Source organism: Dipodomys spectabilis, unplaced genomic scaffold (assembly GCF_019054845.1).
Source record: "Dipodomys spectabilis isolate Male_0828 unplaced genomic scaffold, ASM1905484v1 ptg000017l, whole genome shotgun sequence".
Classification (NCBI taxonomy): domain Eukaryota; kingdom Metazoa; phylum Chordata; class Mammalia; order Rodentia; family Heteromyidae; genus Dipodomys; species Dipodomys spectabilis.
In genome coordinates this window covers 8,549,253-8,574,676 of record NW_024870694.1, presented here as the reverse complement: position 1 = coordinate 8,574,676, position 25,424 = coordinate 8,549,253, and the positions used below count along the sequence as shown (strand labels likewise).

Below are 25,424 nucleotides of genomic sequence, written 5' to 3'. Positions count from 1 at the left end.
CAGGCTTTAAAATGATCTTGTTATATAGTTTCAATGCAGTGATTACAAGCTATTGTCAATATTTTCTGGTTCATGATTTAACTCAAGTCCTTTCCACGCAGCAGAAAAGGCCAATCATTTCAACACAGCAATTTTTAGGAGGCCACTAAGTTTCAGTGCATTTTTATGAATGTAGCCGATGCACTCAATCCTCAAGTCTATTCAAATAAGCTTCCCAGGCAGCCTTCCGGTACATCTCAGCTGCTTCCATGCGATTAGCAGCTGAAAGTATTCCCCGTCCTACAATGATGACATCAGAACCTCGTTTACCAATAACTTCTTGTGGACTGTTATACTGTTGACCAAGATGATCCCCTGTAGACAAAAACAAAGCAAAAAAACCCCATAATACAAATATCTGAAAAACCTGCCATATCTCCTTTGAAATATCTAATTAGCTCTAAAAATGTTCCTGCTTTCTAGTTCCAGGTGATGAGATTCCCTGGATCTGCCAGAGACCACCCTAAAGAAGGATCCTAACCTACTCCTTTTCAATGTAGGTAATTCTAGAACATTTATAGTTTTGGGTGTGTTAAATATGGTTAATCTACTGTTTCCAAGAAAAGATTCAGTAACATCTTCCTTGAAGGCATCTAACCTGATAGCTACCATTTAATATGACCCTTTCTGAGATGCCTCAGAAGTATTTACACCTTAATCCTTCATGGACACTTTTTAAGAAAGATAGTTAAAGCTTCATAACTGTACTAGCTAGTTAAAGAACTGTGGGGACAAGGTACCCCTGAAACAGCCTCCCAATGGTATCTCTATTGTATCTACTTTCTGGTATTTCTCTCTATTGTATCTACTTTCTGTTTAAAGTTACAGATTGCCAAGTGAATAGGCCAAGAACCCAAATCTGATTCAGAATATTTGGCACAAATGTGGATCTTAAGTGTCCAGTTTTTGCAAACCAATGCAAACACTTATGAAGCCTTACGTAGACCAGTCATGCCGCTGAGGCCTGCTCTGTGATGGGAAAAGGCACAGGAAGCATCCAATGACCTTACTGTTTTTAATTGATTCAATCTCACTAGCCTGTTCTTCCCAGTTAAAAAACTGTGGTTATATATCAACCTTCTTAGTCTCCAACACTAATCCTTCCATCTGTTCAGCATAGTGCCCTGTCCACTCCTTCAACACCTGAGTTGTTCCTCAGAGCACTCCTCTACTCAGATCTGCTAGTAGTCTACAGGAGTATTCAAGACACACTCCACATGTACAGAAAAGCAAAATGTCCCTGTTTGTAAACAATATGCACAAGGGAAATGTTTGAACATATGGCCAACTGTAACTGGAAAACACTGGCTACAAAAAAAAAAAAATGCAGTAACTCTCTCCGTGCCATGGATAAGTAGAGCCAGTGCCTCCCTTTGTGGATGAGGTAACCACTAGGGTAAATCTATCTACTTCCTCTGAAATATCTTTTGAATTTTGCAATGATAAAAACAATCAGAGCTGACCACCTAACCAATTACACTGAGGGGTGATAAACAGTTTTCAGTTTACAGTCATTAAATGAGAACCCTAATGATCAAATTACTACTCCAGACCAACCTAAGTCTACAAGGGAAAGAAATGGAAAGCGGGCTCTGTCCATACCGTAACTGTGATGGGGACCTTTCTTGCCATGTTTTAAGTCATTTCTCCCTCATTCATTGAAAACAATTGATTATCAGAGTCCTACAGAATACTTAAACATACCTCTATAATCTATATTACCCCCTAGCTGAATAAAAAATTGAACTGTTTTTTTATCACCACACTACATTTCTCAGACTGCATAATGTTTCACATTCCAATTGGTTTGGGAATTACAGCAGAACTGAAGTGCTCCATGTTGCAGATTCATAGTGTATATTTGCACAAAGAAGCAAAAGTTTTGTTAGCTCCTCTAGAAGTTTCTAAACTCTGGAGCACACAATACCTTCTTTTAGCAGCATATTCAGAATACCAACCAGAAAACATTAACCTCAAGTGTAAGGTTGTGGCCTATTTCAAGGACTTTCTAAATTTTAATCCTAAAATTAGATTACAAGCTGTTTTGCAAATACAGACCAGTATCACTGGGCTAAAAGACTCAATCACAATTGTTCTAGACCAAGAATGCCTTTCTATAGCAACTTTAACAGTTTTATTTTTAGTCTTTATGATATGAGTAAAGAAACGGTTTGAAAACAGACTTACCTCCTGCTTGTAACTGAACTCCTGGGGTCAAATGAAGAAATTCTGGTTTCATACTTACTCGAGAACCAGAAATAAAACCCACCACAAATTCACAGTGCTCTTCAGCCATTCCAACCTATAGAAAATATGCCATATTATAAGAAAACAGTTAATACTTAAAAAAAAATTATCCTGATTAAGCAGATTCAACATAAATTCACTACCTAAAACTGGTTATCTTAAATATGAATGACCAAACAACTGTGCTTCATTAGTGCATAAGATGACTTCTTCCCCCATGTAGCTCATCAAAATCCCTGTACTTCTGCATCTAAAGTCAAGTATTTACCTGTATTTATTTATATTTGTATTTGTCTGTAATTATCCATTCTCAAATATCAAGAGCTGAGGAAATCTTTCATCTCTGCCATTTTCCCTCTTCTTCAACCCCTGCTATGAACCATCTATTTTTTACACTATTGTTTCACATACACAGCAAGTCTGCCTGGCTTTCTGCTCTGGTTCTTTCCTGACACTATTCTACTCTGACCACCAGATATTACCAGTAACAAGTCAATTCCTGTCCTGGAGTCAGACTTACATGCCCAAAATATTAATATTAGCAATGACTTCTTAGCCCCTCTGCTTGTAAGGGGCAAAAACAGGGAGAACTTAGGGGAGGAGCTAGAACCTAACCCATGCAAGTTCTTAAAGAGTCTCACATAGCCTTTATGAATTATACCAGGAAAGTGTGAAAAGGCACTTTGTGTGTGCGCTGGTCCTGGCTTGAAATCAGGGCCTGGGCACTATCCCTGAACTTCTTTTGCTCAAGGCTAACACTTGAGCCACAGCTCTGCTTCTGGCTTTTGCCACAGCTCTGCTTCTGGCTTTTTTTTTTTAAAGTACTTTAGTGAAGTCTCACAGACTATTCTGCCCAGGCTGGCTTCAAACCAATATCCAGATCTTAGCCTCCTGAGTAGCTAGGAATGCAGGCATGAAACACTGGTGCCCAGCAGAAGAGGCACTTTTCAAGTAGAAAATTGGATGTGCCGGGCTCAGGGTGGGGTTCAGGGTAGACACCAACACATATGTACTGGAAGAACTTTTTTAATACTAGAGACAACAATGTGGCTTGACCCCTTAGCTTTTCCCACCCAATACCAATCACTATTAAGAGCCAGGGTAAAAAGAAACCACTTAATGGGGACTGCTGTCATGAAACTGGCACTGTGGGACTCAGGACACTCAAACTGCACATCTGGAAGCTCTATTCAACTCCAGGTGAGAAGAAAATGGCAAGTATAAGCAAGACAGCTAGCTTGGGTACCGGTGGCTTGCTCACACCCGTAATCCCAGTTACTTGGGATACTGAGGATCTGAGGATTGCAGTTGAAAGCCAACCAGGTAGGAAAGGCTGTGAGACTCTTATCACCAATCAACCACCAGAAAACTGGAAGTAGAGCTGTGGTTCAAAATGGCAGAGTGCTAGCATTGGGGAAAAGAGCTCAGGAGCAACACCCAGGCCCTGAGTTCAAGCCCCATGACACGGACAAATAAGACACATGCAGCTAAAGACAGACCCTTTTAAAAAAAAATGTGAAAATACCATACAGAGGGGTCACAATTACATGATCAAGGTAATGAGTACATTTCTTATCAAGCATTGTTGCCTCCTCCTTTGTTTCACCTTCCCATCCCCCCTAGTCCCCCCCCCCCCCTCAAGACAGACCCTTACTTAACTGTGTCTTCGTGTTTCTCCCAGAGTGTAATTCAAATTCCTTAAGTGTCCAGTAGGAGATATAAAACTCTACTAAGTATCAAGAAACTGTATCCAATTTTTGTTAGCTTACTATCTCAGTAACAGCAGCTATTTGCAGGGTGAGACAGGGCTTCCCACAGACCCCAGATGAAGACATTTTCTTGCCCTGAAGCATGCAGCAAAACAGCCCTCATCTCTCCCACCAGTCCTTGTCACTCACCGCTGCTTTAGTATAGTTGCCAGTGGCCAGGGAGCCAGCAGAGCTCATTTCCGCAATGAGCAGGCACCCGCGTTGCAAAGGCAGGCCAACTTCCTGCAGGCCTTTCACAACCCCTGCACCTGGAACCACGTGAGCATTTACCAGGTCTGCCCAGGAAGCTATTTTAAAGACACCACCTAAGAAGGGAGGAAAAAGATACTTGCCAACTCTCAAACAAAAACCTCTTTGGTTCTGCCAACATGTTAATGAAGTCAAACATTTCAAAGTCTTCAGCGATTATCTACCTGGTATCGAGGTGAGAGAACAATGAGAAGAAATTCTTAGGAGCTCTGTAACTTTGTCAGGCCTAGTGATAAGTCTAACTTATTTTCACAGACTGAACCTGGAACCCCATTGCTAAAGCTCATGCAATTAGAGACAGAATCCAATGAAGACAGGCATTAACTGAGATCAAGGACAACAACATCCTGAATCTCCTCTTGAAGATGACCAATTTCCACTCAGCAAGGATCTCCCAACAACTTCTCAATGTTAATTAATTGGCTCTTCTTAACTATTCTGATTTCAAATGAGGAACTCTACACATTTTAAAAACTAGTGGCAATGATTCCACACACACACACCCCCTCCACCTCCCCGGTCCTGGGGCTGAAAATGAGGGCCTGGACACTGTCCCTGAGCTTTTATGCTCAAGGCCAGCACTCTACCACTTAGCTACCCAAGACTCAAAGTGGTGCTGTGGCTCAATTGGAGATGAAAGTCTCACAGATTTTCCTGCCAGGACTGGCTTCAAACTGCAATCCAAATCTCAGCCTTCTAAGTAGCTAGGACTACAGGTGTGAGCCACCAGCACCAGGTAGTGCCACCAGCGATGGGCAGTAATGATTAAAACAAACAACATGCAAGTATGGATGCTGATGGCTCATGCCTGTAATCCTATCTACAGGAGGTTGGGATCTGAGGGCCAATGTTCAAAGCTAGCCTTGGCAGGAAAGTCAGAACCAGCAAAAAGCCAGAAGTGGAAGTGAGGCTCATGTGGTAGAGCACTAGTCTTGAGCAAAAACCCCAAAGAACTTAAAGTCCCAGAACTAACACACACACCAAAAAAAAGGTTAGGAGGGAGGGAGCCGGAGGAAGACATGCAAACCTCAAAAAGTTGTACAATTCTTATGACGGTCAATAAGCTAAAGGGAACGACAGTGTTAGGGCATCTGCACATGACGCTAGTCACATAGACATTTCTATCAGAAAGAAATAGCTTGGGAAAATACATGTTACTGTAAGAAAAATTTACCTCAAAGATGCCTGCAGGAACAGATACATCCCCAGGTGAGCTAATGAAGGGATTCTATACAGTGAAGCACTGTGGGGTTTGCCTACCTGAGGTAAGAAGTCAACAGAAGAAAGAAGAGCTGAGAAAGGGGGAGAGAACAGTTTCAGAAGACATCACTTGAGCTTCTGGATCCAACCACACTTGACAGTCTGCTCTATGGCTGTACTTCCAGTTATGTTTGCCAAGACATCAACTTTTTTCCTTTTCGCCAGTTTAGGCTGAATCTGATTTTTGGAGATTTCTCAAAAATACTCTTACCTTCATATTGTTTTTTTACTGTGTTCCCTATATCTGCAAATTTCCGGTCTTCAAATATTAAGAACTCATGACGTTTTGCCAGAGCTGTCAACTCCTTCATCACATCCAGATTAAAATCATCCAAAATATCTACATGAGTTTTGAGCATGCAGATGCTGGGTCCTAAGCTATCTGCTAACTGCAATAGCTCAGTGGCCTCTGAGACATCAGCAGACAGACACAGATTGGTCTCTTTCTTTTGCATAAGCTGCAGAAGCTTTGAGGCAACAGGATGGGTCCGGGGCAGTTCTGCACGTGCACCAAAGCTTAGTTCCTTGGGTGCTTCCTTTACAGAAGTGAGAAAGCCATTATGGTTAGCTGCCAAGAAAACGTTCTCCTGAATGAATCTCTTCACTCTCCCAACCATCTCAGAATCAATTTTTTTCTTCTGTTCAAGAATCTCCAGCATTTTGGAGAGTGTACACACTGAGTGGAGACGGATCCCGTGTGCCTCCAACTTGTCCTTGCCCCCCTGCTCTCTGTCCAACAGTACGATGGCATCAGTGACCTTCAGGCCCTCCTTCTGAAGAACCTCAACGGTTTCCAAAACACTAGATCCACTGGTGACAACATCTTCAATAATTAAACAGGTTTCTCCTGGATTAATCGTCCCTTCTACAAGACGCTTAGTACCTAGAATAGAAAAAAAAAGTCTAATTACAATTTATACACACATTTCAGCCAATTTAAGACAGATACTGCAGAATACATTTAGTGTGCAGTTATGAAGAATGAGATGCTCTAAATCTTATATTCTAACTGTCTACTTTGGAGCTATTTTGTTTTCTGATCACTCTTCAATGTGCCACCATAACTGTTTTGTTCAGTGTCTCTGATTCCCCAAACTGCCATTATATATGAAATATTTATGGCAAATCTAGCGATTTATTTTCAATGTAAATATCAATGTGTCTGTAAGCTCAAATATGGAATTTCTTAAAGTGCAATATCCTAGGTTAAGCAGTTATGAAATAAAACTATCAACTAAATTCCTTTAATTATTCCTTTTAATTCCTCTACTTCAAGTTCATCACTAAAACAGCTACACAATTTGCTTTTTTGTTGTTGTTGTCAGCTCTTCAGCTCAAGGCAAGTGCTCTACTACCTGAGCCACAGTGGCCCTTCTGGGTTTTCTGGTGGTTTATTGGAGATAAGAGTTTCACAAACTTGACTGCCCAGGCTGGCTTTGAACTGTGATGCTCAGATCTCAACCTCCTGAGTAGCTAGGATTACAGGCGTGAGCCACCAGCACCCAGCCACAATTTGCTTTTTGAAAATAAATTCAGAAGGAAAATATTTTGCAACCTTTTTAGACCCACTTCAATTGTTTGTGATTAAATATACTACTTTATCTTCAAATCCCATTATTTTCATATAATCTATAAACTGTCAATAGCTCAGGCTATAAACTTTTATAGACTCATTCTTTGGAGACTCCTTTTAGATTTTCCACTACTAACTAATCTTGTTTAAAAATATGTGGGTATTTTATCCATTTCTTGATTTATCTCTGACCTTTTCAATTTCTTTTAACTCCTTTCTTCCCCTTAAAGAATTGGCAAACCTGCTAGGTACCAGTTGCTCAAGCCTATAATTCTAGCTACCTAAGAGGCTAAGATCCAAGGATTGTGGATCAAAGCCAGCCCAGGAAGGAAAGTCTAAGAGTCATCTCTCCAAAGCCAACAGTACAGCTGTGGTTCAAGTGGTAGAGTATTAGCCTTGAGAGAAAAAAAAAAAATCAGGAAGAGTGTCAAGGACACCAATTCAAGCCTTAGGACTGGCCAAAAAAAAAGCAGCATATATTCCTAGGACATCCTGCTAAAGAGAGAATATATCAATATACAAGTTGATGTTTCAACTGCCTAATCAATACAAAACAGTTCAGCTAATGAAAAATATTAGCTAATGGAAAGAAAGGTGATTTAAATCAGGCATTAACCAATTCCACAGGTGACAATAACTTAAAGGACTTAGGAAGAATAATCAAATACCAGGAAAATAATGGTACAGGAAAAACTTCCTAACAGGTTGCATGTTAACTTAAAAGTTTTTGCTACTTTAAAAAATTTTTTATTTATTATAAAGGTGATGTTCAGAGGAGTTAGAGTAACATAAATCAGGAATTGAGTAATTTCTTTTCGAATAGTGTCACTCCCTCCCTCATTTTCGCTCAGTCTTTCCCTCCCCACCATCCTTCTCCCCCATGCAGAGCTACTTATCCTCTTACCATAATCTTTTGTTTCCTTCCTTCTAATGAGCATTGGAATTTGATTGGTCGAACAGATAACTGTAGCCAGTGGCAGTGCAGTGTAAGGTACCCCACACACTGTGTCAAAACTGATCCCTGCATTCTGGGCAGTTTGGAATAAAATATCTGCAACCTGTAAGCAAATGAATATATACACTTCCTATTATTATTTTTAAATGGCATAGAAATCATGTGACAACATTAAAGATAGATAACTTGGTAGAGGATGAATCTCAAAAGATAGATAACTTGGTAGAGGATGAATCTCAAACCTAATGGTGGAAGAGAAGAACAAATGCCTTTTAGTAAATTTCAGGGTACTTATATCCACAAATGGATTAGCCAAACAGTTGGACTTTTTAAGACATAAACGCACAAGGGAAAATATTCAAAATCATTTGGACACATTACCATAATTAAATTCTAGTATAAAAACACAATATAAATGCAGGAAAGAATCTATTCAGCCTGATGACTCAGGACAGACTTGAAGGGTACTAGGGAAGGTCATGACACTGATCCCAAAGATTAAAACAGTCCCCAGACTACCCTACTACCCCTCAGTAATGTTATGCTTTCAGTATTAATGACACTTGGCTAAAGTTTCTGAAGAAAGTCTTCAACTAAGAAGTTTTGTGAAGAGTCTATTGTGTGAAATATACTTTATACTTTCCACATAAATAAAATTTCAATGCCCCAAATCCCATTTCCACCTTACACTTTCTGAAAAATAAATTCATAGCTACTTCACAAACTACAAGTCTTTTGGTGTGTGTGTGTGTGTACACTATTCTACCTTTTGGGGGTGTGTGTGTGTACTACTCTTGAGCCACAGATACTACTTCTGGCTTTTTGGTGTGTGTGTATGTTACACTCTACCTCTTGAGCCACAGATAGTACTTCTGGCTTTTTGGTGTGTTACTCTACCTCTTGAGCCACAGATACTACTTCTGGCTTTTTGGTGGTTAATTGGAGATAAGAGTCTCATGTGTCTTCCTGCTCAGCTGGCTTCCAACCACAATCCTCAAGAGGGACTCAGAACTCAGCGTCCTAAGTGGCTAGGTTAGAGGTCTTCTAAAATGTTTTTTTTGCTTATGTACTTCTAAATATTTAAAGGTCCGTGAGTATTTTTAATTTGTAACTATTTCTCATACTAATAATATTGATTTATCCTCAAACTATGACTTGCGGCCTATATCTCCACTGGGGGAGGCGGGGAACAGGGCTAGGTCTAGCCCTGTGGAAAGCGTTTGTCTTAAGAGTATGCAAGATTCTGGGTTTAATCCCCAGCAAATCCAGCAAATGCATGCTCCCCACCACCACCACCACGACTATGAAATTAGAATTTTTTTCATGTTTTCAACCTGATGTTTTAACTTCACTATTTCCACAGAATTTTACTTGTCAACGTCTAAGGCGTTGGGGTCCCTGGGTAAGGGTCACGAAATCACTAGGATACAGGGGGTGTAGAGTGCAAACAGCAATTGCCACTGTATGCAGTGCTTTATTGTTAGTGGGTATTTAAAGACAAGCAAGCATGATCTTTGCCAAGATTTAGTTAGGAGAAATTTACACAAAGAATTTCAACAGATACATTTTTACTTAACCTATGAGACAATGACTTTGTATGTTATTATCTAAACTATTTTAGAGCAAGCTCAAACCACTTTCCCAATCTCAGGAAAATGCTAGACTAGCTGTTTATCTATGTTTAAGCAAGCAGAAGAACTACTTCCTCAGCTTCCAGGAGTCTGTGACATGTGTTTTGAGATAGGGAGAGAGAACATGTTCCCCCTCTAGCCTGGCATGCCAAGAGCTTTTCATATACACAAACAGTCCTCAGACAATCCTGAGGCCAGAGACTGCATCATCTGCCCCTTCAACATTGACACCAAGTCTTCACATTTACTCCAATATAATTTGTTTGAAAATTTATCTGCTTCATGTATATTAATGTATGTTAACTTACATTTAAAATTATGCCTTCAAGTCTTAAGTCTTTTGTATTATCATGAGCACAGAATTAAAATAATTAATAAATTTTGATGGAAGCATGAGAACATTATTTTGGAAATGCATTTCTTAGTGACATAAATAGCTTCTCCTTACAATTAATGCACACATAAAACCATAGTCAAATACTCCCTATTACTAGGCGTTAGTATTATGCTCACCTTTGGTCCTCAGCTCCACCCAGACCTGCTCCCCCCCCCCTCCCCGCCATTCCTGAAGTTCCTTCTATACAGCTGCGCCCAGACCCACCTGAACTCCCATCTACCTGAACTCCCATCTACCTCACTTGCTATCCCCCAGACCCTCCTGCTACCTGAATGGTGGTGGAGGCCATGTGCTCCTTCTTGGGGGTAATATGGCTCTTCTAATAAACCTTGTAATAATCTTTCTCCTGCGCCTGCCTGCCTCTGTGTGGTCCCCTGGCATGGATGTGTCTGATCCTCCTTCATTGATGGCTCGTACAGATAGGCTCCCCAGTAGATTTGCTCCCCCCTCCACTTCAGAAGGGGGTTCGACCAGCTGCCCTGGGACCTACCCTGAGATGCTACACTCTGGTCGTCAGAGGACCACCAAGGTAACTTTCTCCTGATTGAGCTCTACCTGCCCATCCAACACCACTAATTAAGTCCTACCCCCAGGTGAGGGACCAGTACCAGAGTTCTGGGTTTCTGATTTCTGTCATTCTGTCTGTAAGGCCACCTGGGCCTTCGTGGGCTAACCAAGCCCCCCATCTGCCATCTAACCAAAATCTTGGCCAAGTGCCCAGAACTGGGCGCTAGGGCCTACCATGGCCAAGGGCCCCTGTGGAGAAAACATGATGACATTTCTTACTGGCAGCTCCTCCCCCTCCCCCCACTATTTCAAGCCAAACAGCACCACAGGGGACGTTTGGCGGCAAGCACTTGGCTATTGGTCACTATACCATGGGAAGGACACTAAATTTCTTTACATTAAAGCCATGTGGGCCTTGGAGAGCTGCTGAGCCTCCATCAGTCAAATTTGCCTCCAAATTTAAAACTCCACTTCTGTGAGCACTTGGGCAGGTAAAAGTCCCCCCCCCCCCCCCCCCCCCCGCTTTAAACTCCGCCTCTTGCTGTTCCAAAATTAGCTTCTGGTAATTTCTGCCTTCTTCCAACTAAAGTATTGGATATGCTAAAGGCCTTGGTTAAGCCCTGGAAGAATGTAGCCAGCAAAAAATTGTTTATACTCCTTGAGATAAAAAAAATGGATGAGTTTAAGTCTAAACCCCCCCCCCCCAAAAAAAGGTCAACAAATTTGGACATTACCAAAAATGTATTAAGTTCTGTTCAATCTTCTCTCTAGCACTGAGCATGTGGTGGATGTGCCTTCTTGGCATCGTGGTAATTCAGCTGCTGTTTCAACTTGATTCCGTGACCCTCCCCCACCACCTGACCGGTGGCACCATTATGGTGTCTTGTCTTCTGCTTACTAATTTTCTTGTTGCTGGCAAAGTTTTGTATTTTAAATGGACCACATGGTTCCATCATAATTAGGAAAAGTAATACTGCTAAAATTTCAAAACTTTAAAACGGCCGATTTTAAAGTCTAAGTGTGCTCTATAATTTGTGCACAAACATGTCTATTTGTCTAAATATAAACGGTTATGGTTTCAAGGTTAAGTATTCTGCGTACTAAAAGATCTTTTGTCAATGAAAGCTGTGATTTAAACTAAATTGCTTTAAAACTTTGTGACCTGACCATAAGCTAAAGAAAAAAAAACAGGCAGTTTTAAAAAGCCTTTGGAAAGGAGTTTAAAGAAAAAGACGGTTTCCTTTGCAAAGTAAATAAAATTGGTAATTACGTTGGCTGTGATTTATGTCATTCCTATGTCCATGTATGCTAAGAGTTAAATATTGTATCTCTGACCTTGGCTAATAAACTAAGGCTAAGGTTTTAATTGTTTTCTCCCCTGTGCGCAGATCAACTCCCTTTAAGATCAAGGGACCAAAGTAACTCAAGATACAGTGTGGCTTGTGAATGGGAAATGCCCAGAAAACAAAACAAAGTTGTCATAGTATACAAAAGCCGGTGTAAACCTGATCTTTAACCAATATATATAGAATTTTACAGGTCACCAACCGGAGGTGTGACAGTCCATACACGCTGGGAGATGCCACAGCCTTGCCCAGACCTTGCCAGCCTTGTTCCATCACACATGACCAAAAGCCTGCTGATTTGGGGTAAAACACAAGCCTCTTGGGGGAAATATGGCTCCTCTAATAAACCTTATAATAATCTTTCTCCTGTGCCTGCCTGCCTCTGTGTGGTCCCCTGGCATGGATGTGTGGGATCCTCCTTCACTAGGAAACTCAAAGTTAGCATAAACTCTACTGCTTTGGAGAATGTAAATGTCCCCATACATCCCGCAATTTCGCTACCGTGATGACACACTATAGCAGGATTATCATAGCAAGATTCTAGATGGTAAGGACTTAACAAGTTAAACCCACTTCCATCAATGTTTCAATCATTTTTACAATCACCAAACATATAGATTCCCAGTAAACCCTAACTGTGGGGAACTTACAAGGTTTGTACTTTCTGCCTTACCGAGATTATGGGTGTTGCACCACTATGGTTGGCTACATGTCTTCATGATAGAATTATTTGTGATGATGGAAATATTACATAATTATACGGTCTAATATGGTAGCCACTAACCACATATGACTATCTGAACTTTAAAACTCATAATGCTGCCGGGCGCTGGTGGCTCACGACTGTAATCCTAGCTACTCAGGAGGGTGAGATCTGAGGATCACGGTTCAAAGCCAGCCTGGGCAGGAAAGACTGTGAGACTCCTATCTCCAATAAACCACCAGAAAACCGGAAGTGGCGCTGTAGCTCAAGTGGTAGAGCACTCGCCTTGAGCTAAAGACCTGAGGGACAGCGCCCAGGCCCAGAGTTCAAGCCCCACGACCGACCAAAAAAAAAAAAAAAACACCTCATAATGCTACAGAGGCTAAGATCTGAGGGTTGAGGTTCAAAGCCAGCCCAGGCAGTAAAGTCCCTGAGAGAGTCTTATTTCCAGTTAACTGGCCACAGATAGAGCTGTGGCTCACGCCTCTTCAGAACTACACAAGTTGATTGGGCAGTGTAAGGAAATTCATTCCCAGGTGATTCCTATATAGTGAAGCCGGAGAAACCGCTAAGGTATCCCAGATTCATCCTTCACACATGGACCAAACACCTGCCACCGAGGCTGTGTCCGCCACCGGGCCTTCATTCTTGTTCCTGGCCATACAACACAATGCAAACTACTACCCAGTTCCTCTTTTTTAATGTCGGTCCTAGGGCTTAAACTTGGGGCCTGGGCGCTGTCTCTTAATTTTGCTCAAAGCTAGCACTCTAAACTACTGAAGCCACGGCTCAAGTGGCTTGGGGGGCGGGAGGGAGTTAATTGGAGATGAGGGTGTCTCAAGGACTTTTCCTGCCTGAGTTGACCTTCCAGCCCGGCGTCAACCTCCTGAGAAGCTAGGATTACAGGCGTGAGCCACTGGTGCCTGCCTGGCCTTTCTAAACGAGTGACCAGCTATTAAATGCATCGCTCACTCACTTTTTCCTTTCTTCCTCAAGATTACTTTCGGGTGTGTGTGTGGGGGGGGGAGATGCTAAATACCAAGAACTCCCGCCAGGGCTTCCCGGTCGCAGAATTTCCCAGCGCTTTGGAAAGCACGTGTCAGAGGCGGGCGCTGGGGAACCGGCTGCCGGGCAGGTCCCCACGCGCCCTGAGCATCCCGAACCGGCTCGCACCGGGTGGGCCTGCGGGGTGGCGGGCTCCGGTGAGGTGGGCCCGGCCCTGCCCCGCCGCCCCCTCCGTCCCTCCCCGCGCGGTCCCTCCTTCCCTCCCGCCGGGTACCTGACGGAGAAGACGCGGGCGGGACACGATGCCCCGCAGGTCGATGTAGACGGGAGAGGAGAGCCCGCTCTTCAGCACGAAGTTCCCAAACTTGAAAGCCTGCACGTCGTACAGATCGGCCACCAAGGGTTCCAAAGCCGAGCCCGCGGCCGCCATCCTCGCGCGCGCTCCGCGCTCCGAATACCAAGCCACACGCCGACTCTGGCGCCCCCGTGACGTCACGCGCGAGGCCCCGCCCCTTCCGCGGCCACTTCCGGCCTGTCCCGCGCGGCGGCGGCGAGCCAGGGCCGCTTCCGGCGCCGGTCCCTCCGCGGGCCTCCGGCGTTGGGGGCTCCTCGGGGGTGGACTGCCCTGCAGTTCCTTTGACTCCATGGTGGTGAGCGCTCGGGGAATCTGTAGAGATGCTGACTACTGTCTGCAGCCCTCGATCCCTGGAGCTATAACCGCCTCCACCACCGTGTTAGCTACTCGCTCTCACTTCCAGCGCCTCCATTGTCTCAGCAGGGTGAAGCTCTCCGAGGAGCCCGCGTTTCTTTCTTTAACTTAGCATCTGCAGATAAGGGACCTATGTTTCTTTGAGTCTGGCTTGCTTAATATAATTTTTTCCAAGTCCTTCCATTTCCTAACAAATAGGGTGGTGTCATTCTTTCTGATGGAGGCATAGAATTCATACACACACACACACACACACAACATTTTCTTGATCCATTCATCTACTGAGGGGCATCTGGGTTGGTTCCATATCTTAGCTATGGTAAATAATGCTGCAGTACACATAGTTGTGCTGGTAGCTTTAGTATAGTCTTGTTTGTGATCATTTGGGTAAATGCCCAAAAGTGGGATTGCTGGGTCATAGGGGAGCTCTACGTGGAGTCTTTTCAGGAACCTCTATACTACTTTCCAAAGTGGTTGTACAAGTTTACACTCCTACCAGCAATGCAGTAGTGTTCCTTTAGATTTCTTGATTATAGAGAGCTTAATAGCAATTTGCACATAAGAATAGGAGGGTCTAGCAGAAGTTTGTGCTTTACCCCTTCTGCGTGCTGGGGAAGAGGGGCAGCTACTCACTTCCTTCTGGGTGAAGAGGGGCCGAGGGAGGGTGGGAGGAGGGTAACTAGAGGGTGGGTCAGCGGGCCACAGGGCTATCTGAAGGGTAATGTTGCTCACAAGCCTGAAAATCCAAGCAAGTTTGATGTAAGCCTGAGAATTCAAATTAGCCTAACCTAGGTGTTTTGTTGGTTTGGTTTGGTTTGGTGGGGTTTTTTTGGTTGTTGTTGGGTTGTTGTTTTTGTTTGGGGGGGGAGGGGGAAGAGGGGGGCTAATACTACCCACTCCGCCACAGCTCCATTTCTGGCTTTTTTGGTGTTTAATTGGAGATGAGAGAATCTCACTGACTTTCCTGGCCCAGCTGGCTTCAATCCTCAGGTAGCCTCCTGAGTATCAGCTAGGGTCACAGACTGGAACAACCAGAGCCTGGCTTATTACTGTATTATTATTATTATTATTATTTTCTTTCCTGAAGAAAGCGTGCTGCACAGCCAATGGGAAAAGTTGTTTCTTATTACAAACAAATGCAATCTTAATGCAATAGAAGCCAAATGTTGGAACGTCTTTGTTCTTACTGTCAAAGCAAGCTAATCAAAGTGTTTTCTTTTTTTTCTTAATGGAAAATTAGCTTTGTTATTACCAATGCCAAACAAGAATTTAAATCAGTTAAAATTATTTAAGTATGAAGTTACTTTCACAGCTACTTCTGACTATAATTCATACATTCCTTGGCATAAAAGTACAGCTTTTCCAACTTAGGATATACTCACTTCAAGATTACACGTATAAAACTTGTTTATGTAATAATAGTATCAAAAGATATATGAAGCTGGGCATGGGTGGCTCATGACTGTAATCCTAGCTACTCAGGAGGCTGAGATCTGAGAATTGGGGTACAAAGCTAGCCTGGGCACAAAAGTGAGTGCTCTGCCACTTGAGCCACAGCTCCGCATCCAGTTTTCTGGTGGTTTATTGGAGATAAGAATCTCACGGACTTTTCCTGCCCAGGCTAGCTTTGAGCCATTCAGAAAACTGGAAGTGGCACTGTGGCTCAAATAGTAGAGCACTAGCTTTAGCTGAATAGCTAAAGGACACCAGCCCAGGCCCAGAGTTCAAGCCCCACAACCAACAACAACAAAAAAAAAGATCCAAAATAAAATAGAAGAAAAATATCTCAGTAAAATCAAATAGGCATATTCTGATTCATGTTTAAATCATCAGTTTTCAAATTACTATCCATAGAATTGTTAGCGAAATGAGCTCCCTTCCCATAGCTTAGTCCACTCCTTCCCTTCTCCACAGCTTAGCATGCTCCCTTCCTATACAGCACTAGGCCCATGTAGTAAAAACAGTAAATAATCAACTTCCAGGCCCCTTTGCCTTGGGATGGCACTTCTCTGGGGCAGCTACCACCATATAAGGCAACAAGAGCCCCGTAGAGTGACCTTCAGGTCTGGGCACCTGTAGGACCCCTTATCTACTACTTGGACAGCAGCCATAAATCCCAGTCTGCCATGATGAAGCCCCTGGCCCACACGCCCACACCAGTGTCTCCACCTCCTAGCTCCTTCTAGCCCCTCCTAAACCCACCTAGATTATGTAGGTCACCTCAGACAATAGCCAGTGCTGCTTCTCACTTCTCCCTGGCAAGAAGGAGTCTTGGGGCCCCCTTCCTCCTCCAGCCCCAATAAACCTTTCTTTGTTCTCTGTACCTGGATGTCGGCATGGTTCTCTGGCAAAGTCTAATTAAGCTTTCAATTATACTCCTATTAAGATTCAATTTGACGAAAGAGTATAATCACTTAAATAACAATGGTTGCTTAAATCAGGCTGAAACCTCAAAGAACAACACAAAGCATTGAGAATTCCCTCTAGAAGTCCAACAAGCACCTTGTGACCAGAGCAAACCACTGCAGAGTTGGAGGAAAGGGAGAGGTGGGCCCGACCACACTGGAGGAGCTTCGGGAGGTTGAAGAATGGCCAGGGGGGCTGTTGATTGACTTACGGAGCTGGCTGGAGGGGAGGGGCTGGGTGACAATTACATGAGCAAGATAATGAGTACATTTCTTATCAAGCATTCTAGCCTCCTCATTTCCCCTTCCCATCCCATCCTCCCCCCACCCCCCCACCCAAACCTCCTCCTCCTCCCCCAACCAAACTTGTAAAGTTCGTTTTCCACATACCGACTTGTACGTCTCATTATTGCAATGGGTCCACCTGTATCCCTATTTAAACGATTTATTTTTCCCTTCCCCTCCACAAATTATACCAACATCAAATACAGTGAAAGCAGGGGTTATACCGTGGGGGAGGGACATACAAAGCAACAAAGAAATAACCTTATAAATGTGCTAGAGGGTCTGGGAAGGTGGCTCAGTGGTAGAGTGCTTGCCTTGCATGCATGAGGCCCTGGGTTCGATTTCTCAGCATCACATAAGAAAAAAAGAAAAAAAAAGCCGGAAGTGGCACTGTGGCTCAAGTGGTAGAGCGCTAGCCTTGAGCTGAATTGCTGAGGGACAGCACCCAGGCCCAGAGTTCAGGCCCCATGACTGGACCCCCCCCCCCCAAAATGTGTTAGAAACAATCGCATGAAAGAAAAAAACATTTCAATACATATCTTAGGGTTCATTTCCCTAACATCAACTTATCTGACCTTTTCTGCTTGACTCAGACATATACTAGTTATTGCAAATAAGGGAAACCATGGGACCTATGTTTCTTTGGGCCTGGCTTACTTCACTTAATATAATTTTTTCCAAGTCTTTCCATTTACCTTCCCTAAACGTTAAGTCCTGGGGCTGCACAAATCCTACTCAGTCCCATACCCATACAATCTTGTCATGCTCCCTCTTTGGGGCACCTGAACCCTCAGGTTTTTGCTGGCCTCATAGAATTTACCTTACATAAAACTTCCAAGATTTCCTGTATGTCCTAAAGCTTTCCTAAATAGAGTTTAAGGAACCTTTATGAAGAAATTAAAAGACTCTTTAGGGAATCATATTCAGGGAATTGTCACTTCAGGTTCAGCAGTTAATCTTTATGAGCACAGCATTATTTAAAAATTGCAAAAAGTAAGAGAAAGAAATTGAGGCTTCAGTAGCATCAAGAATGGTTCATGTGATACACAATTCAAACAAGGCACAAGATAATAAAATTAAGAAAAATAGGTTAAAACCCTCTAAGTATTGTCTAACGTCAATCTTTTGGGGCAATCTTACTACAATTCAGTTAAATAGCATTTAAGTAATTCACATATACAAAATGTTACTATATATGTAGGGGGAAGGGTCTCCTAATGTTAAGGGGACCCAAAACTAGCTCCATTTTAATATACCAGGAGTTTCCCCCTACCCCTGAGAATAAAAATACTGGTTTTTCACCAGCCGCCAGGGTCAGGGAATATGCTGTTGGTTGAGACTCCAGGAAAAGTGAACACTCTGCTGATTGTTGTGATAAGGTTGTGGGATCCGCAGTCCTGTTTGGTTTTCAATAGCCCAGATAAGATCTGCAGCCCTGTTTGGTTAACAATAGTGAACCAGACCAGCACCTTTGCCCTTCCAGGAAGGAGCAGCCTTATCCCTGCCCCCGGGAGTGAGACTATCCACCTACTTTGTGTGGGGACCCCCAAATTCACGTGCCAATTCAAATTAGAATGATAGGTTAGTTCAAACAGATACTATGAGACGGACTGTAACTCCATTGGCTACTGACATAAATACGCAATCTTTATGTGTGTGTTACAATCCTACTGGCGTGTGACCAGGATTTTGCCTTTAAAAACCCTAGCTTGTGGGCGGTAAGAGTCACAGTGCCAGCTCCTGAGTCTGTGCTGAGTCCACTTCCTCAATAAAGTCATCTTTTTACATTAGGCTGTCTCTGAGTGGTGGACTCTTTCCCCCAGAACATATGTGTGTGTGTGTGTATGTGTGTATATATATATATATATATATATATATATATACACACACATATATATATGTATAGTAAGGAATATACACACAAATAATTTTCTCCACATCAAGAAGTTGTAAGCAAGAATTCGGGCCTATCATTAAATATGTGAAAAATAATATAATAATATATTGCTCATATATACTAGGTTCAACTACCGAGCCAAAAGGAAATAGAGGTTTTGCCAGAAAGAAGCTTACCAAGGTAAAAAGGCACATCTGGAGTCAGTGATTTATAGTGTCCTTTGTGATGTTCTCAAGATCCTGAGTGTTATTTTGTGTAATCACTTTTCCTTCCCTCCTATAATGCTAGAAATTGGTCAACAAATGAGGTTTTAGCCACATATAATTGCAAATTAAAGAGGAATGAAGGATGTGAAGATAATACCAAAGAGCAAAGCAACTTATTAAGTCTTACACAGTCTTAAGTTTTCAAACAAAAGGTAATGCCAATTATGATTTTATCTAAATAAATAAGTTAGCTTAGTAGCAAAGTTAAGACAACTCAATATAAATTGAATGCTTTGAAACACATGCCAGATTAAAAGTTTAACTAGCATTTTCAAGCACAAAAAGGAATTCATCTATTACATCAGTGTATGATCATTCTTAGTCATCATCCAAATATATTAATGATGTTATAAACTTCTCATAGCACTTAATAAAATACTATCAAACATGTTCAATGTATATTTCTTGAAAGTAGAATATAAAACTCAAAATTCACTAGCCATGTTATATGCTATGATAGTCATTTCCCTCCGTAGAACAATAAAAAGAAACAACATATAGGAAGCTTGGAATATAAAATAGGAAATTGATGTCACAATCTATTTATGTGAAATAGGCAACTCCTTATGTTTTAATTCCATTAAAAACAGTCTAATTGGGAGCTGGGAAGGTGGCTCAGTGGCAGAGCACTTGCCTTGCATGCATGAGGCCCTGGGTTCGATTCCTCAGCACCACATAAGCAAAAAGAAAAAAGCTGGAAGTGGCACTGTGGCTCAAGTGGTAGAGCGCTAGCCTTGAGCTGAAGAGCTGAGGGACAGCGCCCAGGCCCAGAGTTCAGGCCCCACGACCGGACCCAAAAATAAAAAAATAAAATAAAATAAAAACAGTCTAATTTCTTATCTAAAGTAGAGCAATCAGATTTGGGAAGTTCAATGGTATTACAACAGATTACATGTCCCCTCCTACCCTTCAGGTCCATTTGAACTTCTTGGCCTTTAAGAGAAAAGGAACCAGGATGATATTCCTTGCACTTCCTATGTACTAGTTATTATATGAACACTGTGAGAATATGGTGAGAACAAACAAGAATCTAGCTCACTGATAAGAGGCAGTTATTAATCACTGAATTGCAATTAAGCATGTGAATTACATATTTGAGCATACACTTCTGAAGAGAGGAAACACAGTTCTCTGAAAATCGATGACAAATTTAATAATTTACCAGAAATCTGAAGATTGAGTAGGATCAACTAGGGCAACACCTGGAAGTTAGAAAGAAAGGGAAAACAGGTAAAGAAAGAATATGCCCTTAGAAATACAATATATTAAAGCACAAAAATTGATGACAATTGACATACACCTAAGCAATCCATGAATTCAAACGTAATCATCAGTGATGTAAAAATCACTGGTTTTCATTTTGAAAATATCATTCACACATCAGCGTATAAGTAAATACATTGGGTGGTGTGCAAATATATACAAATGTATTAGCTAAAACAAGGTAGATTCGAGGAATCTCTCAAATAGCGTAATTCCTTAGAAACCCCAAATCTAAGTTCAGCAAAACAAAACACCAGGAAGCAGGCACTTTTCAAGCAAAGAGGTAGAAGAGTGAAAAGGAGAAGGGGAAATCCAGACAAGAATCCAATGTATATCCTACAAAATTAAGAAGAGCGAGGGAAAAGATGGGTAGAGAAGAGAATGTTGAAAGGGCAGCATTGATAGGATATATAGCATTTGTAAATTGCTTAAAACATAATAAAAAGACTAAACAGAATTGAAGCTACATTGTTGATTAATAACACCAGCAAAAATTAGGGACAGTTTTAAGCAAGAACACAGTGGCTGGCCTCCCAGTTCTTCATTCAAGAAGTGCCAACTAGGATCCCTCTGTGAAATTGCAGTTTTCCAACCTGTTTCTTCTTTGCAGCCAACTGGAAGTTCCTTCATTCTCTACATTCCCTGTGGCTGTGCTTTCTGTGACTTACTAACCACAGCCAGGCATCACAGATCAGTGAAGTATGCCATTTCTCCCACTCTTGCTGTGGGTTCTTTGTCAAGGTGACATTTGTGAGTTCCTGAAAACCAGCCATCACTTTCTTGAGCATTGGTCAATGTCCACTTGCTGAAGATTTATAACAACTTTCATGACATTCCATGTCAAGGGAGACTTTAAAGGAGCTTAGGAAGCTCCTGAGGCAGGCGGGTGTGAACCTCCAGAGGGAATTAGGTGAGGTATGTGTTCTGGTTCACTCTGGGAAATCAACAACTTGTCTTCGTTAGTTCCTGCCTTTGGTGTCTCCAGCCACCTGAAAAAGCCCTGGGGACTGGGCCACAAATTTCCTGTGAGGGAAATTGGGGCTTGGGGGACTCCCAGGGAGAGCTGCTGAAATGGACACACACACACACCTTTGAGGACACACACACCCCTCCACACCCCCAACTGGCTAGGCCAAGCAGCACCTCCAGGTCTCTAGAGCCCACGCCCTCGAAAGTCTAAAGTGTTTTCAAAGCTGATGGTTTGCTTAGGCTAATGTCTGAAGCCTGTGCCAGGATGCACAAACCTGTCAGACCTAGCCTGATAGCCTGTCAACATGGAACCAGAATAAGGGCCATAACACACCCCGGCATTTTTGGACTGCCAAATGCCTTACAGTACTTCTTACTTTCTTTCTAAAATGCTAGACAAAAAAAAATTGTTATAATAATGTGACGACTTTAGCTTGTCAGAACCTTCAATGTATTTTGGGGGTGAGAAAAAATATTCATTTTTTTAAACAAAGATTTTAATTAGAAAAAAGACAACAAAAGCATCTTTAGTATAGTATATTTATAGGAATGCATAACATGTGAGATGTACAATTTGAAGTTTCATCTATAACATAACATTTACTGTAGTAATAATAACAAGACAGCAGGTTATCACTTTACAACATTACACAGGAATGATTTTGACTTACAAATAAAATATTTACAACCTACCTTTACAAAATGACATTGTATACATACAAAATGAACAACTGCAGAAAAATTTTAAAATAATGAAGCAACCAAAAACCCAAAAGATACACTTAAGGCAGACCAGCAAGACACTGAAATAATTAAGGCTGTGGAATTCTTCTGCACCTTGAAAATATAGAACTATTTGTCAATACTGTGGAGTGATTCTCAGTCAATTGTTACAAGCCTGATGGAAGTATGTACTTATATGTATATGTGTAATGGTTCCTATGGGGAAACCTGTCCACTTATGGATAAGGCCCTTTATCTGAATGGCCAGAGAAGCCCACCACACATTCTCAAGAGACTTGAGGGGAGGAGAAGAAGGGGGGGAGGGTCACTCAAAACCAAGAGGTATTAATGTGGTTTTTAAATCAGCTATTAATAACTCAAATGTAGAGCTTTTTCTGAGGCTAGGTAGATAGAATAGTGCAAATGATGGTCCCATTGTGTTTCCTGCTTTGTCAGTTTGGCTGATGGATTTCAAAAGACAGCTAATTATTTCCCATATTATTTGCCACGTATTATCCCTAATGGCTTTGAATGGCCCTCAGTGGTTTTCCAATAGAAAAATTGACTCACCAAAACTGTCTGCAAATGGATAGATTTCTGCATATGAGCAATAACATATACATACATAATATACACTATATACATGTACAGATGTACATATATCTATATTTCCCAACAGTTTGCACTTTGATCACTACTGTTCGCTGAAGAGATTGCATTTGGAAGAGAGTGTTTAGTTTTTCACAGTCTTTGTATTTGTCTTGCGGCTAGTGTTACTCACCTCCCCCATAGAGTAGGCTAGTTTGGCATAAACAGAAGCAAAAGCACCAGGGTCAAAAAAAAATCAAATACAGATGAAAGATATGGCTTAAGTTAGTAAGGGATGGTGTATGTTTTGTGAACTTCTAATTCATAGCCACAGTCCTTGAGGTCACACACAGTAAACGTCCCCATATTCTCCACAATGTGGGCTTGGTTTTAGATGGAATTCCCCTGCTTGGCTATTCCTGGGCTAGCAAATTAACTTGGTTAAATTAAAATTCAGGAGACGGTATTCCCAGAATTGTTCTTTGCACTTTCCTGCCACTCTTCCTTTTCTCAACTAGCCTCAGTGAAATACATTACCTGACTAAGCCATGATTTTGCTTCAAAAAATGAAACTAATATGTGACCACATTTTGAAAATTCTCAGCAACAGGATGACAGGAAAGCATAATAATTTATCTGTGAACATTAACTTCAGGCCTTCGATAAATGCCCCCTACCAAGGATGAATTGTTGTCTTAGGGTGACTTTCTTCTTTAACTTTAGTCTATTGAAAGGGAGCAATGCCTTTCCTAAACAGATGGCTCTGTGATATTTCAGTGTTGTTTCTGTACAGATTTTTCATGTGAATAACAGTTTCTATGAAAACATCTTGTGTTAGGGACAGACTTAGCCCTTTTGAACCCTCTACAGTAAATGAAAACGATTAAAGAACCTTACTTCTTCCAGAGAATAGATAATCACATAGTAGCTTTTTTTGGAATATGTGTGAATTCTTTCTTTAGCCTAACCTGGGTCTAATTACTTACTCCCAAAAGATCCTTAGATTTTTAAATAACAAAGAAAAATCATGACACAGCTTCATGAATAAATCCACTGAAAGCTCACATACTGTGTGTCTATCCAGACTCTATAGAGGTGTGAGGGAGAGAAAGGAATATGGTCAACAAGTCTCACAACTTGTTCAGTAGAATACACTACTTACTCTGAATAAGGATGTCCTACTTCAGAGAGATTGATGTTCCAAATGTTTCCTCTTCTATCAAATGCATGGGACAATGTTTTAGTCAATGCACAGAAATAACCACCATTTGTTTTATATCATATTTGGCCTCTCATAGTCTCACAAATAGAAGTTTCCTTGTTCCTCCACATAAGCAAGCAAAAAGCAATGGCTAACTCATAGGCACTAAATCACTGAGGCTATGAGACAATTTGTATGCTATTCATGAGAGACCTAACCATCCAAAAAGCAGAACCAAAATGTTCCCTCCAAAAACCACCTATTCAGTTCATTTCTACACCTATGTATTTAATTTGCCTCTTCTAATGGTGTTTTGTGGGACTCTAAAGAAAGAATTGTGATACAGGGGGATGTTTTATTCTTACTTCTGTCCTCCCAGTGAGGAAAGAGGCTGTTTAGGTTTTCCTCTGTCCATTTTTTTTTTTTTTTTTTTTGGTTGTGGGGCTTGAACTCTGGGCCTGAGCGCTGCCCCTCAGCTCTTTAGCTCAAGGCTAGCGCTCTACCACTTGAGCTACAGCGCCACTTCCGGTTTTCTAGTGGTTTATTGGAGATAAGAGTTTCACGGACTTTCCTGCCCAGGCTGGCTTTGAACCGCGATCCTCAGATCTCAGCCTCCTGAGTAGCTAGGATTACAGGCGTGAGCCACCGGCGCCCGGCTTCCTCTGTCCATTTTTACGGGAACAGTGATAATAATTGCTTTGGAAGGCATCTTACTCTTCATGTCTGCCATAAGAAATACTGGGTAAAACAGTTTATGAACATTTAAGACGTAATCAGCTCTCCAAACCCTTTTCTGCAGACAAGCCACTGAAGGATCAAAAATAGAATAAGACTAAGTAACATTTAGACAAAAAGCACCTACCTGGCACTTCCATTAAAAGCAATTTACAGGATTTAACCCCATGGGTTTGTAAATGGTATCTAAAGACATAAATATTGAAAACCTGGAATGTTCAAAGTTACTATCAATAAAATTCTTAGCACTGGCAGTGTATAGCACTTTAAGAAAAGCAAAGCATCATATATGTTTCTCAACAACAAAGAACGTTTTCGTTTCTCAACATTGTTTTGAGATTAATGTCCTCCCGCCTTCCCCCCCAACTCCCATTTTATCAATGGTGACATTTGGGCAGGAAAAAAACAAAGACTTTCTGTAAGAAAGGATGAATCTAGAATAGCTGAGGTTGAAACTCAAGAATTCCTGCTCCCACCCTATATTCAGATGTTCTGATTTAAAAGATATGTAAAAATTAAAAGAAAAAATACTGCCATATCAGTAAATCTAAATGTAAGAATGTCTTCATCTCCCATCTTCCCCTCTGAAAGGCACTGCTATTTATAAAGGCTTTGTGAAGCACAAAGCATGAGGCCAGATCTCTCCTCTGCCCCTCCTCTCCCCCTTACATTGTCTATGGCTGGGGAGACCCGAAGGACACC

The 25,424-nt window shown here is 41.8% G+C and overlaps 1 protein-coding gene across 2 annotated transcripts; it reads right to left on the bottom strand.

The window, feature by feature from the left end:
* On the bottom strand, positions 1–14,162 carry Umps (uridine monophosphate synthetase). 2 transcript variants are annotated; one of them, XM_042669135.1, is made up of 6 exons: positions 13,956–14,162; positions 8,042–8,195; positions 5,776–6,447; positions 4,185–4,360; positions 2,227–2,341; positions 1–354 (listed from the first exon to the last, which is right to left on the bottom strand). In XM_042669135.1, exons 1-6 carry the CDS (start codon positions 14,109–14,111, stop codon positions 185–187), a joined length of 1,443 nt encoding a protein of 480 aa, XP_042525069.1. In that variant the 5' UTR covers positions 14,112–14,162; the 3' UTR covers positions 1–184. The 2 variants fall into 2 exon arrangements, with proteins under 2 accessions (XP_042525069.1, XP_042525076.1); XM_042669142.1 differs by lacking the exon at positions 8,042–8,195 and having other exon boundaries at positions 13,956–14,035.
* Positions 14,163–25,424: the final 11,262 nt, after the last annotated feature.